Below are 17,064 nucleotides of genomic sequence, written 5' to 3' on the forward strand. Positions count from 1 at the left end.
GTGCACTGATACTTGAATCACCATTCATCTCGCAGCCTATCAGTCACATTAGTTTGCATCCTGCATTCTTGGCTCACGTACACTTGTGATGGTCCAAAGTTCACCAGGAATATTAAAAATGGATGGGACCCTGACCCTGCCTTATTGCACATGCCCCAGAGCCCTGCACAGGGCTGCTGCATATGGGCACTTTCACAGGAACAACAGGGCTGGCATTTCCCAGCAAAACTGCTAATTACCTCCCTCTCTGCTTAGGGAAGCTGGGCTTTATGAACTTAGAGCACTGGAGGAAAATAGCACAGGAGAGCTGTCACTTGGAAAATCCTGTGCCAGTGCACACCAACAGCACAGCTAAAGCCACAGGAACATCTCCACACTGCAGGAGGATAAAGGCAAATGACAAAGAACAGCCTGAAAGCAAGAAAATGAATTAAATGCTGTCACTAATAAAGGTAGCTTTGCTTTTAATCTGGGACGAAGGAAAAACCTGGCATCCAGGCTTGTCTTCAAGATGTTAGTGAACAAAGTCCTTGACTTCCCCATTATCCTGAAAGTAAATCCTCCTCCACAGACCTACTGCTTTGAAGTGAGAGCCTGTGGGTCAAAAGGACTTATGGCAGTTCTTCCTCCTTGAGCGTTGACATTCCACTTTTTAGCAAAGCCAGGGGAAACAGGAATTAACAAACATGCTGCATTTAAGGCAGGAGAACTGCTGTGTCAGTGTCATTTTGAGAGCTGTAACTGTTTCCTCCTCCCCAGAGGAGCTGTCAGAGATAACCCCAGAGCTGCCTCACTCACTCTGGACGCCTTTGCAGCGCCGTGATTCCGTGCGCACGCTGCTGCCGCGGAAAATTCCAGAGGGCCGTCGTAGCGCATCCCACTTGACTCCAGGCCATCCAGCAGGATTCTCTTCAGCACTTGATACTTTGGCTTCTCAGCATAAGCTAAGCCAGAAACAGAGGCCAGAAACTGGGCTATTTCACCTGTAGAGCAGATTTGACTGTGAATTTCACTGAGTGTAACCCCAGAAGTTCAGAAAAAAAATCTCATTCCCACACGGATGCCAATCCTCCGCTGCCAAACCAGACAACACAATTTCAGCTGAAGGCACACTCAAAACACAGAACTGACAATGGCTTGTCTTTTTGGGAGGAGAAAAGACTTGGATAAACAAGCCAGACTTGAAGTGCTCCATCTCTTTATGTTCATGCACTAATTCCCACAGCACTGACAGCTATCCAAAGATAAAAATTAAAATATTTTATCAACAAGTATTGATAGTTCTGTGTAAAAGAGAAAAGTCTTTGATAGATCACAATATCCCTTTTAATATTAATTACCCTGAACAGCATTTTTTTTAGTCTGCAAAAACATTATACTAGGAATTCTTTGGAAAAACACAATTTATTTTTTTTAACTTCAAATACTGCTATTGTTTGATTGCATCCCAAAACAGTCCAACAGCAGCAACATTTTTCCATCAAGTGGTTCAAAAAACAGGGAAACCACTGAATGAGCAGAAATAATGCTAGTAGGAAAAACATATGGGGGGTTCAAACTTTTCTTTCAGTTGAAGACCCAAGTGTATCCTAAAACTGGAGTGCTACACCAGATATTAGCATCTGGTCAAATCCCAGCAGGAAAGATTTATTAAATATGTATACACATCATGAATAAATTTCCCCTAATAGACACTGCATTCCAATAATTCCAATACAAAAGTGCTAGGAAAATAAGGGAATAAATCAGAAATAGATAGTGACCTTTGGTGTTTTCCCTGGGTTACTTTTGTATTTCAGGGAAGGAAGAAACAAGCCAAGACACACTGTGCATCCATTTGCTTTTTCAAACTCTGAGCATCGAGCAATAAACCTTTGGTAGGCAGTTGCTTACTATTTCCATACTAACAGCTACTTCTGTTTCCAAGATAGTCACTGCTTCCCAACACCTTGGATTACATATGGCCAAGATCCCTTATGTCACTCCAAGGGATACATCACAGACTGAGCAAGATTCTTTTTTTCAAAGACTTTGTTCAATTCATGTTCCCTTCTCTTCTGCTCCCCACCAGAGTCAGACACTGAACTGTGTTTAGGAAGAGGCTCAAAAGCCATAGGGTACAGGTGCAAGTACACTTACTGCAGCTGCTTCCAGGAGAATCCCACCTCAGCACTGAATCTGGGAGCTCATCCATAAGTCTGAAACACAGAGTGCAACAGTTTAATGCGCTTTTGGAGCAGGTGATTCCTCATTTGGGATTTAGGAAGACAGCAAGTCTCAGTTCCAAAGGGAGTGGACCTCCAGGATAGCTAATGATTCACAGGACTGCTTTTGAACCCAGATCTCTCCTCATCAGCTCTATTTTTAACTCTTAGCATACTGCTGGTTTCACAGAGACCAGGCTGACACCTAAAACTGCACTCCAGTTTTTCTTTGCATGTATTTTAAGCTTTCAGAAGGAAAAACAAAAGTCCTTTGAGCAAAATGGCTCTTTCTGGTTTCAGATTGATTCCCATTCTTATTTTGGAATTTAAGCAGTTCTGCTCTGCCTTGCTATCATTTAGCATCATGCCATGGAGCACAGGGTTGTGAAAATTAAACCCAGGCATGTCAGGGCCACAAGGGGACAGGGAGGTCACATCACCTGAAGTCCCACATGCTTCATAAACAGTAAGGTCACAGGTGTAATTCCTGCAAGCAGGAACAGCAAAGAAGCTCAGCATCAATTCCTAAAAACAGGAATAGCACCAGTCCTCATCTTGGGCAGTCCAGGACCCTCAGGAACCTGCAGTTAGGACAGATAAGAGGGATAACCTGGGCAAGATACCTACTCCCAGGAATGCAATTCATTTGAGTAAGAAGATATTTCTGCTAAGTGGAATCTGTGCAATTTTCTGTGCAGTTCCTTGAAACCTCCTTCTGCTCAGCATCCTGGAAAGGCGAGCCATCCAAGGGTTAACAGCAAGGGAAGAATCATTGGAGCAGCTTGATTGATTAAATTGATTTCCCATTGAATTGTCTAAGTGTTACCTCGCAGGGGGCTGTGTAATGATCAGAACTTCTAAAGGAGAAATATTAAACACAGCAGAGGGTGTCACCATTCCCAGCTGCACTCAGCCCTGTGTGCAGGCTGCAGGAGCTGCTGCCCACGGAACCTGTGCAGGGATTTCAGGGATCAGCCACCCCCAGCCACACCAGGTACTCTGGCGTGACCTGCCCTTCAAAGTTTGCTGCCTCCTGCTATTGTGATATTACAGTTCTGGGTAACTGCTCTGCTGTGGAGCCTGCTACAGGTACTACATGCACTAAACTGCCCCCAGTCCCAGCTGGGAGAGCAGAGGAAGAAAACACTGATCCACTGTTGCTCCAGTGAGCTCCAAGTCATGCTAGGAAAAAGGAAAGATTTTCACCAAGCTCCTTAGTGTTTTGGTATTTAATTGTTTGTAATGGCAGCAGGCTTATGTAACATTAAAAACCTACAGAAAAACATCTGAAAAACAGTATCATATAGAGAGTTAAACAAATTGAGTGCACATGTGGAAAAACCTCCAAGAGATGTTTGTACTACGGTCTCTACAAAGCACCCATGAAGTTTCATGGAACCACACAACAACCTTCTGTATGTGCACTAAGGCCTGTGCTAATTTACAAATGTTTTCTTGGGGGAAAAAAAGAGTATTGGAAAAACACACAGCAGACAAAATGCCTGTGTACTGTGCACTGGAATCCATCCTCTCCTCTCAGCAGCACAGACATAAACATGCAAAGGAAGGTAGACATGCACATAAAGTTCCCATTTTAACTGCTTCCAACATCTCTCTTAATTAAGGAAAATTGTTTTAGCTTTCTCCTAAGGTGCTGTTCTACAGCATGGAAAGCTGTTTCCCAGAGCTGGGAAGCAGTGAGGATGCTGCAGGGCTCCAGGCTGGTGTGTCCATGTATGTGGGGATTTGTCCTTACTTTGTTTTTGCAGTCTGGACAGCTACAGGGTCCTTGAGGTTCTGCTCCCAGGGCAGCTTCCCACACAACCACTGCAGCATGCAGTAGCCAAGGATTTCAAGGTCACCTCGTCTGGATGGGGCTAAAATGTGGGAAAGGGGGAGGGGGAAAGAGAGAAAAAAAATACAATTAAGAATAGGAACCTCTTCTTAGGAAATAGAAAAGACTTTGATTGAACTGGTGCTGATGAAATATGAAGAAGCCAAATGGGCAAAGTGTTTTGTTTGTTCAGCTGTATTCGACCTGAACCGCCCCGGCACTTGGCCAGAGGCCACAGACAGGCAGTGACTTGTTCCTGCTCAAGTGAGGGTCAGCTTCCTCACCTCCTCCAACTCCATCCTTCCTCAGTCTGGCCTGTCACATGGACTTGATCCCCATGGCCTCTGACATGATCCAGACAGCCCATAACCCAGTACCAACACTTTCTCAAAGAGCCAAGCAGTAAAACAAAGAAATAAATGTCTGCTGCTAAATTGCTAACACATGTTCCAGGAAGTCCATGGGGTCCACATTGGTCATGCAGGGACTCTGTGAGAGCAGACTAAACACTGATGGCCTTTCCTGTTCTCCTGTGGAGCCGTTTGAACTCGGATGCTGGGACAAAAGTGCCATCTAGTGAGCACTGACTCGCCTGAGCCCGCTCCCGGCTCCAGCAGCAGAGCTCTGCACCACCCAAACACACTCACTGCTCAGCAAAGGCCTGCCTCAACTTCCCTCTGCTGCTCCCAAAAAGGAAGTGATTTCAGGAACAGCTCACTCTCTGCACATCCCAGGCAGACACAAATACAGGAGATAAAATTAAATCAAAAATTAACCCCATCCCTGAGCATCATCTACGCAGAAAAACAGGTTAATCTACAGACTGGGTTTTCCTAGAGAAAAAGAGAGAGGGAAAGTGCAATACCAACTGAATTGCTAGTGCTTGCTACCCAGAGGAAACCAAACTTGCTAAAACTGAACAAGCAGGAGCACTGCAGGATTTCTTTGACTTGCAGCCTGTTTGCACGTCAAAACCACATGGAATCTGCAAAACCAGAAACTGTTCGTCATGATTAAAGACAGACAGATGCAGAAGTTAAAATTATGCTTTTCCAAAATGAATTTGTGCTTTCCAAGAAGGAAAGAAGAGTTCAGACTTGTTTGGCACTTTTTATCCAGTGTAAAGACCAGTAGCTGAGCACTGTGCTGTTAATCCAGCTGTAAACAGATATCATATTTTATAGACCTTCATTAAATAAATTCCAGAAAGTCACTCGACGAACTTATCTTTTAATTTAAGAAGTCATCTGCTAAAAGCCACGGTGCCAACACATCATAACTGCTCCCTGTTCCTGTACACACATTACTGTAAAAGCAGCAGATTAGTTTTTATACATTCCCTATCCTAACTGCTCTTAGGCTCGGGATTATTAAAGGCCCCTGGATCCAACACGGCTGCGCTGTCCCTCGGGCGTCGTTTATTTTCTGCCCTGGATTCTGCAACGTCCTAATGCAAGACTTGGCTCCCATATTAAAATAAAAACACAATCTCTACCACTTGCTGTTCTGTAGTGATTTCTCTGGTCATAAATCTCCTGGTAACTGTGGAACAATTCCATTCACACACGTGTTCACAACTCCCTTTTCCATTATGGCAATTCCAGATTAGATCCATATAAGCCAGCGTTTTTGACTGCAGATCCTCTAATTTTCACAATGCCTTTCTGGCACCTGTTTGTGTGGGAGAGGCTACAGAAAGTGGCTTTTGATGAAAATTGCCAGAATTCCAGTGGACATTTTTCCATGGGGGGGATTCATTGATGTGCATCTATAAATAACAGCAAACCAATCAGATTTTAGAAGCTACCCTAAGAAAAGTCATTTTCTGAACAAACAGTCCTAGAGATTAAAGTTTCTTCACAGTTCATGACTAATGACCTTCCCTCTCACCTGCAGCTCCTGGGACAAAGCCATGACAAACCAAAGCCTTGGCTGACACCTGCCCAAAGCCACAGCAGGCACAGGGACAACAAAAAGGTACGTGGAGCTAAAGCACCCCTGGCCACAGTGACAGGAAATAATTCACAGGGCACACTAACTCCCCTATCCCTTCATCTCCCAGGCACCACAAGTGCTGCTAAAGACAGACATTTACATGGGGCTTTTGTAGAACCACATGAAAATGTCAGCATTTGATTCTTTGGTTGCACTTGCTTATTTCTCTCTGCTCCATATAAGCTAAATTCCTCAACCTTTTAAATCATTTAGAGTCTTGTTAAAAAGTAATTGATTAATCTTTAACGAGTTAGTATTATCTATGGACAATGGAATTATTAGATTTTCACATCAAATAGAGCACTAATAGATAAATTTCAAAGATATGTTTACTTGCAAAAATAAATCTGCTCACACATTTGAAGATTACAGGAATTCTTGATAAACATCAGCAGAGAGAAATCAATCTGCCTTCACTTTAAATATGACAGCCAGGTGAAAATAAAACAATTCTGCTTGATAACTTGTCACAGATACAAGAGTGTACAGTCCTTATTTAAATCAAATTCTTACTTTTCTACTAAAAAACTTGCAGGTTTTTTTTTTTTTCTTTTCAGTAGATGTTTGATTTCTGCTTTTCTATTCACAGGATTTTTTTACTATTATTTTAGTCTCATATGAAATAGTATTTAATGGGAATATATTGATGGTATTTTATTTCACAATGTCTTTACAGTTTAATTTTTTAATTTGGAAATTTAAGGCCTGATTCTGTTCTTAGTCCTAACAAGATAAATCAGGAACAACTCCACTGAAGTTGATGAACTCACAACCACATCAATGAAATCAGTTTTAAATATGTCACAAACATACTCAACACACAGGCACAGGGTCCAATAACTCAGAATAACTGAAGCAATTCACCTTAGGAGAAAATAGATGACAGATCTCTGTACACTGAATTTGGCAGCTATCTCCACACTAATTTATATTCATATTATTAGATCAATGATATCACAACAGCCACAATATGCTCTCAAAACTCCACTGCTCCCAAGAACTTCTCTGAAACAAGCAGAAATGGGAGGTTTCTCTATGGCCTCTGTTTAGCTGCATTTGTCCAGCCTTCTGTAAAGATCTAACAAGTGACAGATGAAATATTATCTTATTTTTAATTAGCACTGTTACATGATACCTTCACTATTAGTGATTTTTTGTATTAGAAGCTTTTCATAAAAGGATCATCTTGGTTGTTCATATTGCATGGCTGTGCACTGGCACCCCCAGTTCTCACTGATGAAGGACATGAATTTATGGTAACTCACAAGCAAACAGAACTCACACCACAGCCAGTAATGCAAAAGTCCACACAGGAAAGGAGGGTCAACATGGTGAAACACAATTACAATAAAAATGTATCATCACAAAGTGATATAACTTAACTCAAGGCTGAGATGATTAAAAACCAGACAAATACAAGACCTGCAAAAGAGCAGTGCCTCTAATAGAGGTAGGAGAAATGAAATGAACAACAACCAAACCAAAAAGCACTTAATGAACTATTCCTTCCACAAGGTCCTGGTCAGTCTGGGAAGCTCCCTGCAGCAGGATAATAACCAATGGAATAGTGGGTGGCTCCAGGGGAGAGGTTAGAGAAGCACATGAAATATTGATGCATTTTAGTGCTTGCACAGAGTTATCCTGCCTCAGACAGGGCAAATGCCAGCCAGGAGCCATCTCTGCTCTCCTCAGGCCCAGCCCTGCACCTCCTGCTTGGCACATTGCTCAAGTACTCCCTGCAACAACCCCCACCATGGATTGCTGGAAAGAAAAATCAACCATGGCACCATCACAGCTGGAGTAGAGCTCTTCCAGAGAACCCAGCTGTGACATGGCAGAGAGGGACACTCCCTGTGCCAGCCACACTCTCCCCTAAACTGGGATCCTACAGACACACACTTGATGTGCTGATGGGCTCACAGGCATGGAGTAACAGCAGAGCTGCCAGGAGGGAATCATCAGGATTGCTGGAATGGGATGTGCTGAAAGAATGAGGGTTGGTCTCTGCTGGGGAGAGGTTTATGTAGTGGGAAGGCTGGAAGGTGCAAGGGAATGTCACCATGAGGTCTGGGTGGGAGGTAAAGTGGTGGTGGCAGGAGATGGATGGCGGTACCTGGTCGGAAGCAAAAGGTTCCAAACTTGCAGTAAGGACAACATGGGACAGGAAGTTTTACTCTTCTTTCACATCTGTGTGGCAGAAAAAAAGAATCACAAAGGTAAGGGCCTGACAAGTAGGGGTGGGCAAGCAGCTGAGATCCACTACCTTTCTGAATTCCTGGTGCAGAGAACCACAGCCAGAATTAAACAGCCCATTTCCAGGCACAGTCCTCAGATGTGACAAAGTTGTAAATGCTTCTCATCTTATTTTTGCTGCTTCTGAATATTCCTGGCAGCTTCCAGAGGTGGCTGCAGAAGCCTATCCAATCTTTTCCTGCTACTGACTCTTCTTTCACTTACAGCCACCTCCTGCTCCCTCCTCTGCTGGGCTCACATTTTTAATCCAACTCTCAGGAGCTAAACCATCTTTTTATTTATTTCCCACTGCAAAGTTCCACCCATTTTTCGCCAGACTGGTTATATTTTCCTTTTATTATTTAGGATTTACAGTTTGTCCTGTACACAGTCTTTGGGAAACACATATCAAACTGCAGCAGATCAATAATTCATTTGACCGACAAAAAAAAGGAAAAAAAAAATCCCGCAGGCTCCCTCTGAATCCTAACTATGCATGGACAGATGCCAAATCAACCTCTTGATCCAGAGCCACTCAGAGCTCTGTTCTCTGGAAGCAGGCTCCCAAAAAATGTGTTTCCAGGCATAGGTGTTTATATTCCTGCACATCCTTGCTCACAAAATGAACCCTGCACATATTTTAGTCAGCAGAACAGGAGAAATGGCCAAGCACTGAGCTGTGTTTTTAACAGCACAGAGCAGCTCTGCTGGAGCAGTGGGGAAAACCAGCACAAGGGCTGCAGGGCTTTCCCTGCCATCAGCCCAAGGCTGGCACTGCCCAGCTCAAGGAGCACAGGCTGCAATAACCCTGTGTAAGGGGCACAGAGAAGCCTGTCCAAGGTCCCCACTCCAGTGGGAAGCAGCTTTTACTACTGCAGATGTAGAGATCAGTCCTGCACAGACTTCAGTGGGGTCTCCACCGATGCCAGAGAGGCAACACTGCTGAGAGTTACTGTGAAATGCTGGGAGAAGGGAGAGGACTCAGCCTGGAATCGATGGCAAACACAAATACGTGCTGGAGGGAATTCAGCATAGACACTTCATACTCTTATGTTCATCAATGACAGCAAATTAAAACTGGGCTTACGCACTCAATGCACAGGACTGGAGTATTTAAAAGGACCTCAATATGTTAAGTGCAGTAAATCTCCAGAGAAATTAGGTATTGACTGCATGCCTCAGTGAGGAGAAAATCTACAAAAATCCATAGGAGGCATTGATCCAAATATTACTTTTTAACACTAACTATGTAACAACTTTTTAAATGTACACTGAGTACAGATATAATTCTCCTTAATTATCAATCAACAAGCCAAAATGCAATACTGTTTATACAGGCTGGTCTTTAAAAATGAATACAGTGAGTACACGCTAAAACCAATGATGCAGTTGTGCCCAGAGAAATCTGCATCAGAATAAAAAGGGTTTCAATTTCAAATATCCACATGCTGGTTGGGATGGGATCCTGCCACAAATCCAGGGGTGGATCCTGTGGCAGAGGCCAGGCTGGGTCTCACTTGGTTCCAGGAGAACTCCAACACAGCTCGAGGATGCAGCTGCCATGGGAACAGCACATCCCACTTGGCCTTACCAGAGGCTGCCAGGAGAACACAGAGCAATCCCACCAGCCCAAAGGGTTTCCCTGCAGTGGCCACTGGTAGGAACCTCTCTGGATCTCAGTGGACTGCACAACACTACACCTACACCTGGTGAGCTCCACAGAGTCCTGGGGAATAAGTAAACTCCCTTCAACCATGGAAACTCCAGCCTTGACTTAAATTACTGGGAAGGGAATGCATTTGACTGGCTCTGTGCAAGGAGGGTAGCAACTCCAAGCATTACCAAGAGCTACAAATTCCTGTTTTTGTTAAAGCTTCAGCATGTCCCTCAACTCACTGCTTCAATGTCTTCAGTAGCTGCTTCATGAACAAGTCAAAATGTTCTCATTTGTCCAGCTCAACACAGCCCCTGGTGCTGTTCAGGGGGCTGAGATATTTATGCTGCTCCACACATGCAGGAAATGCCCTCTGGATAAGATCTCATCTATATAACACAGCATTTAAAAATTAGAATTATATTCCTGGAGCATTGAAATAGCAAAGTATTTCACACTGAAAAGCTGGGTGACATCAGAATGAAGGCTTTAAAGACTTTCCCAAAAAACCCCACCTCACTCTATACAGGAGACTGTGCCAAGACTCCACCACAAGTGGGGAATCCAGGAGATAATCCAGGAGATAATCCAGGAGATTGCTGAGCATAGAGGCCCTTTGCCCCAGCTGCTGGGCATCTTTCAGCATTCTGAGACACCTCTGTGCCTCTCAGCCTCACACCAAGAGAGCAGAGAAACCCAAGCCTATGTTCTGCCAGCTGAACTTGTGCAATCTCCAACAGAAGTCCCTGCAGATTTTCCCTGGGATGTTCAGAGCTCTGCTACAAATAGGAAACTCTGGTAGTTTGACCTTAATGGACTCAGGCTGTTTGTCATGGTTTAACCCCAGCCACCAATTTAAGGACCACACAGCCATTCACCCCCCTCCCCTCCCTGGAGAGACAGGAAGGAGAATCAGGGAAAAAAGTTAAAATCCATGGGTTGAGATAACAAGTTTAATAGCTGAAATAAAATTCAAAAAATAACAATAATGACAAGGAAGGGAAAGAAAGGAACAAACCCCCTGACAGGTAAGTGATGCTCAGCAGAGCTGCTCAGCACCACCTGAGCAGTGAGTGGCCCCTCCTGGCTGCCCCCCCAGTTTCCCCACTGTCCCTGTTATCCCAGGGTGGGGAATGTCCCTCTGCCAGCCCAGCTGTCCTGGCCATGCTCCCTCCAGCTCCTGCTGCAGCTCCTCAGTGCCAGAGCACAGGGAGCTCAGCAGTCCTTGACTGGAGGTAAGCACAGCTCAGCAACAGCTGAACCAGCCCTGTGCTATCAATTCTCACCTAAATCCAAACCACAGCACTGCACCAGCTGCTGGGATCAAAATCAACTCTATCCCAGACAAAAGCAGGACACCATCACAAGGTCAGAGCTGCAATTCCATGTGAAGAGTTTGGATGCTCTGCAAATACCAGATCCTGCATCATGTTCTGCAGTCTCCTCCAGCAGGAACACCAGCAAAAGCTGTGGATTTTCTGTTTGCAGCTACCAAGCAAACAATTTTCAAGCATGAGAGTTGGGTAAGCTCCCTCAAATTATCTTTCTGAATATTTTGTTTTGGGGAGTCCTCTGGTTTTAACCAATTCCATCATGACCTTAGCTCTTTGAGGAGGTTATCTAAGACATGGATTGCAAAACCTAAATCACACTTCCTCTCCACACTTTTTGTCACACAAGCCTGCACTTTCAAACAAAAGGAATTATCTGTCCTATATTCACATACTCCCACAAACACTACCAAACTGGCTGCTCTGACTATCCAACAGCCAAATCCCCAATATTCCAGCTTCCATCTACTCTTCAAAGAGCATCCACATAAATACCAGTGCACAGCCACACCATTCACACCACCAGGCAAAGCAGGCAGAGTCAGGCCTCCAGAAAAATCCCTGCATGCTTGGGAAGGCCAGAAGGGTCCAAAACAGATGCTCTCCTCACCACTAAGTATTTTCTAGCAGGTGAAATGGTACAGTTGCCTTAGCAGGAGATATTTGCCAGTCTTATTTCATTTTTCCTAATGACCAGAGTTAAACGACTGCAGGTTTTAACAGCTCCTGCAAATTATCAAGACCCTCTACATTACATGGTCAATGGTCCTTTTAATAGAAAAAGCAATAATATACAGTTGTTTGTGCCAACTAAAACTCGTTAGAAAGTATTAGTTTAAGGTAACAGTTCAGCAGCTATTAACAAGCACAAATTCCTGCAGTTATCACTCATGACACTGATGCTCACCAAGCTGGCAGCAGCAAACCATCCCTCCTGCTCGAGAGGATCTTGGGGGTGAAGGAGGGGAAAGGGGAAAGAAAAGTTAACAAAAACACTCTTTTGTAGCAAGAGTCAAAGTTTTTCAATAATCACCATTTTTTTTTTCACTAGCATAACATTAGAATTGACTTTTTGTCTTGCTGACATAGCAACTAAGAAAGTTGTGTTGCATTGACCATATTGATTGTGAACAATGCAGCCATCAGTGGGACTTTACACCATATATTTTCAATATTGACCTCCCAGTCCCTTTTCCATGGCTCTATGGGTCTGCTATTGGATTTGGACTGCAGTGTAATAAACAGCTAAGGTTTAATTAATGGTAAATGAATACAAGACATAGGTTATGACTTTAACTAATTAGGGAATTGTTGAATTAAGTCTGCCTTGGAATGCAAGGCAGTACAATCAATATCCAATAAAAGGACTATGTATGTAATTTACCTGCAAATGTGTTTCCAATACTATCAAAGTGAGTTTAAATAAGTAAGATATATGAAAGCCTACTGGAAAAAGATTTCAAAAAGTTAACACTTTATGGCTTCAAAAAAGGTTTTTCTCCTTGCAGAAGGAATGTCATCTTGAAATACCCTCCCATAACACAGATGGTGACACTCACACACAGCTCTCCCTAAAGGACAGACTCCAAAGCCTTTTCCTTGACAATGCAGCATTAGCAAATCCTGCCTCTGCAGGGTACAGCAAGCACAAACCAGTCCTCCCAACATGAAGCAATTAAGTTTGATGTTGAGCTCTTCTCAGGTGTCCTGGGCTGCTCCAGTGCTGGGTGTGCAGAGCCTCTCAGGGCTCCTCCTGCTGCTCTTCCCTGGGGAAGCATTCCCAGGCACACGAGGAGGTCACCACACCAGAGGCTGAGCAATCCCCAACTCTGCTTCTCCTGTGTACAGCAGCTCTCACAGCCTGATTACTCATTCTATAATCACTCATCTGAAATAAAAAAAAAAAAAAAAAGAAACCTACCTACTCCCTTGTGGGCATCTATGCTGGTAAACTCTATTGTCCCATTATGGCCCTTCCTAGGATTTTCCTGATACTGTTTGTGGTTCCCATTGGGACAATATCTGTAGGAAAGTCCATAATCTGCAAGATAAACCTGGAAGACATGAACAGACAAATGAATAATGCTTTTGTCCTTTGAAAGTATAACCTTTATAATTAAGTCTTAAGAAACTGATAGGTTAAGGACAGCCTTAGATCTAAATTTTATTAAACCAAATGGTGCCTCAGGATAAAATATGTACAACTGGGGGCTATAACAGCTGCCCTCCCCATTTAAATCCTTCCACTACTATACTCTTATCTTATTTCAGAGTCGAGCAGGATTTCAGTCATTTTATTTTGTTCCTGAGCTCTCTGCTCTCCAGGTGGGCATCCAGACATCATAAACTGCAATATGCCTTTTATGCAGCCTCACATTGCTTATGGGACCCCCTCCTCCCCTGACTTAGGCAGGCACAAACACTTCCCCCTGTTTGGATTTTCCAGCAGCTGAGACTCTTCAAATTCAACTCTACAGTGCAGCTTCAAAGCCAGAGGCAGCAGCTTCCCCCAGCTGGACTGGACATGGGGCTCCAGTGTCTGTGGCTCAAATATAATCCCACCCTTTGGAATGCCACTGTCACTAAACTAAACTATTGAAAGCACAGGCTAAAACAAAGCAAAGCAAACCAGCCTCCTCAACCCAGAAAGCCATCCCAGTAAAGCACTCCTGAGTTTAGAATGCATTTTAAAAAGACACAGAAACAAACTGTGGTTTCTCAGTTGCACCAAAGCAAATATATGGAGTTAAATCAATGTAAGAGGAAAAAAAAAATTGTGTCCAAATTGTGCATACTGCAATAGTGCCACATTCACTGCTCCATCCAGGGATTTTTGGGGCAAAAGCTCAAAATCATCTGAAGGCACAGAGATTCACTTCTACTAAATCTTATTATATGATAAAGAAAAACATCTTATCCAAACCTTAGTTCTCTTTTAGCTACAAAACAGTTTATCCTAAAAAAGTCTAAAATAAACTTTTCTGGCACTCACTTGCCATTTAATTATGTCACTCCTGATAAAGGCAAAAACAAACAAACAAAAAAACCCTCAAGAAAACTTAACACATTACTTTGTAGCACATTCTGTTGAACTACTGATTCCTGTTTGTGCTGCAGGCAGCCTCAAATCCTGGGATTGCTGGTCTCTTGGTTTTACTGTTTCTGCTGCAGGACCTGAGCTTATCTGGAGCGTGTAAGGCAGGCTGCAGTGCTCACTTCCTGCAGGGGGGTGGCTTTTAAGATTATTGATGATGTTTCTCACCTGACAGCCCAGCCAAACTGGGATACAGGATTAAAGACCAGAGGCATGGATGGCTACAAAATCTGGGACAGGGCATCAGCTTGGTGGAGCTGACAGATTGGATTATTTCCTGCATCCATTCTCCAGAGGATTCCTGATGCTCTGGTGCTGCCCTAACTGAGCCCAGAGTCAGACAACTCACTCAAACTATCCTAAATACCAAATTCTGTGAGTTTACTGCATCCCTTGTGGGTTGGGAAGGAGAGAGGAGCCTAGAAGGTGCATTCTTCCCAGACTCAGTGGTGTGCTTTGGATTTTGCTTAACTACAGGTTTCTGACATGGACAGGAAGATAACATACCTCCAAAAATTAAGGATATGCCTCTCATTAAAATAAGACTTCAACTCTCAGCACCTCTGGCAGCTCTCTGGGCTGGGCATGTCAGCTTATGTGACAGAAACCCCCATGTGACAACCCAGCCTCAGTGATCTTTCAAACTATACCAACAACAGGCACCCAGAAAGCAGCCACAAATATCTGCTAGTCAAACTTGAAGTATGTAAAAAAACCCTCACTTCTCCTATGACAGTAACTATGTTCTTTTTTCTTTTTAAGGCAGCTCCATTGATGCAGTACATTTTTAACCAATGGATTTACTTAAAATACCTTCAGTAGCCATAATACCAGAGCAATTTCCAATTTATACTGAAAACCTTCTAAAAGTGAGAAGTAACTTTAAGTTATTCTGCACTGAGTGATGAGGGAAAGATCTGAAAATCAAGAGGCAACTGCTTCTTAAAGCAGGGTGATCTGATCACAGCAGTTCTTCTCAAAAGTTGGCCATGAGTATACCAGTTCAGCTTCTTTCTAGCTGAGCCATTTATCACTTCCATAATTTTCACATTAGATTTTTCCCACAAACATGGCAGCCTCTCAAGGCAAAGCCTCTTGGCCACCAGCAAAAATCAATCCCCTTCAGCTTGTACAAAACCAGCAAGGCACTGTTACAACCTTGCCACAACCATTATGAGAATGACTGTGTTATTTTAAATTACCATTAATTTCATTTTATCAATTCTCATTATAACCCTTTCATCATTAAAAAGATATACAGTTCTTTATAGCTAGTTGTCACTTTTTGATAATGTAATACTGCATGCCCTTCCAAATTTTCTAAGAACGTGATAGAGGCAGCTCATTTAGGGTTTATAGTTGTTGTGGATTTTTTAAGGGCATAGGGAAGGGGAAAAGCAGATGAGTATTAAAGAATACTGAGAAAAATTAAGGCAGTTTTAGTATGTGCTTCAATACCATAAATGTTTTTTTAGGAACAAAAGAAAAACAAAACTGAGCAGATCAATCAAGTCAAATAGGACACTGGAATAAGAAAAGATACTGTGGATGATGAAGGTGCAGCAGTGACAACTCTGTTTTTTATTCAGGTCTCTCTTATTTACACATCTCAGCCTGCACCAGGCTCTGCAGCACTCAGCATGGTCTGTTACTGACAAATTTTTGTTACAAACCATGAGCCAGATTTCTAAAGTCTTCACCTTTAATTTCATGCCCACGTAAACGTGCCCATCTTGGTCAAGTGAATTATCACAGGCACAAATAATTTTTTGTGAGCACAAGCAGTCAGCCATAGTTTCACCCATCCTCTGCCCTCTTTGTGCATGACTCACTCACAATTCTTGGTGTCTGAGGTGCTAAATATCTGCTAAACATACACAATTCTTACAACTTGTACATGTGATGATATTTAATTGCACTGAGCTGGGTAGTTATTAGCCTGGCCCTTTGGATATTTGTGGTATTCCCTTTATCTTGAAGGGCAGAGCAGGAGATTCATTGCTGGAAGGATGACAGTACAGTGATTTTCTGTGTGTTTCCATTCCTAGGTTTACATCATGCCTGTAAATAATTAAGTAGACACCTACTAATGAGAGGCAGATTGGTTGCTAATGGCCAGAGTGCTGTCAGGTTCAGCTGGACACTGGACTACAAAAAGGGTAAAGGCAGACTGAGATCCATTTTGGGACAGGAAGTGTGAAGTTTGTGATTAGGACAGAAAGAGCATCTTTCACAAACAAAAGCCAAGGAAGGAAGAAAGCAATGGAGAAAGGGGAAGGGGCACAGGGCATCACTGCCCTGAAGGAGAATAGAGAAGATTTGAATTTTTCCTCAATCCACCCACACTTTAGCAAGTCTGTCCCAGTGGGGTAAAAAGCAGGAATCACAACAATTCACCTCACAATGAAAAACAGCTTGAAGTCAGAATTGCTTTCATGCAACTTTCCCCATAAGATCCATGCATGATTTCTATATCTTCTGAAACAATTTTGTATTCTTCTATTTCTGATCATCAAGTCAGAGGTCTATATGTAACTGTCTTGCCTAAGAAACACTTCAAAACAGAACTGAGGTATAAATACAACTAAAATTTACAGCTTTTGAACCCAAATAGACTCAAGTCTGCAACACTGCAATGTCTGCCCATAAAATCCATGGGGAAAAAACAAAAAAAACCCCACAAGGTGATTGTCTGCAAGAGGTGCTCCCCCAAACCTTAT

The 17,064-nt window shown here is 43.1% G+C and overlaps 1 protein-coding gene across 7 annotated transcripts in view; it reads right to left on the reverse strand.

Moving 5' to 3' along the window:
• Positions 1-17,064, reverse strand: part of VRK2 (VRK serine/threonine kinase 2) — a gene marked incomplete at its 5' end in the record, with an annotated part of 35,642 nt that overhangs the window by 4,612 nt on the left and 13,966 nt on the right. For all 7 annotated transcript variants that reach the window (XM_079329491.1, XM_079329493.1, XM_079329495.1 and 4 more), the window contains 4 exons: positions 799-983; positions 2,140-2,198; positions 3,961-4,081; positions 13,172-13,304. In XM_079329491.1, the coding sequence (XP_079185617.1) occupies positions 799-983; positions 2,140-2,198; positions 3,961-4,081; positions 13,172-13,304 (498 nt within the window). The remainder of the gene's footprint in view (positions 1-798; positions 984-2,139; positions 2,199-3,960; positions 4,082-13,171; positions 13,305-17,064) is intronic.

This window comes from Erithacus rubecula (genome assembly GCF_903797595.1).
Source record: "Erithacus rubecula genome assembly, chromosome: 2".
Taxonomy (NCBI): Eukaryota; Metazoa; Chordata; class Aves; order Passeriformes; family Muscicapidae; genus Erithacus; species Erithacus rubecula.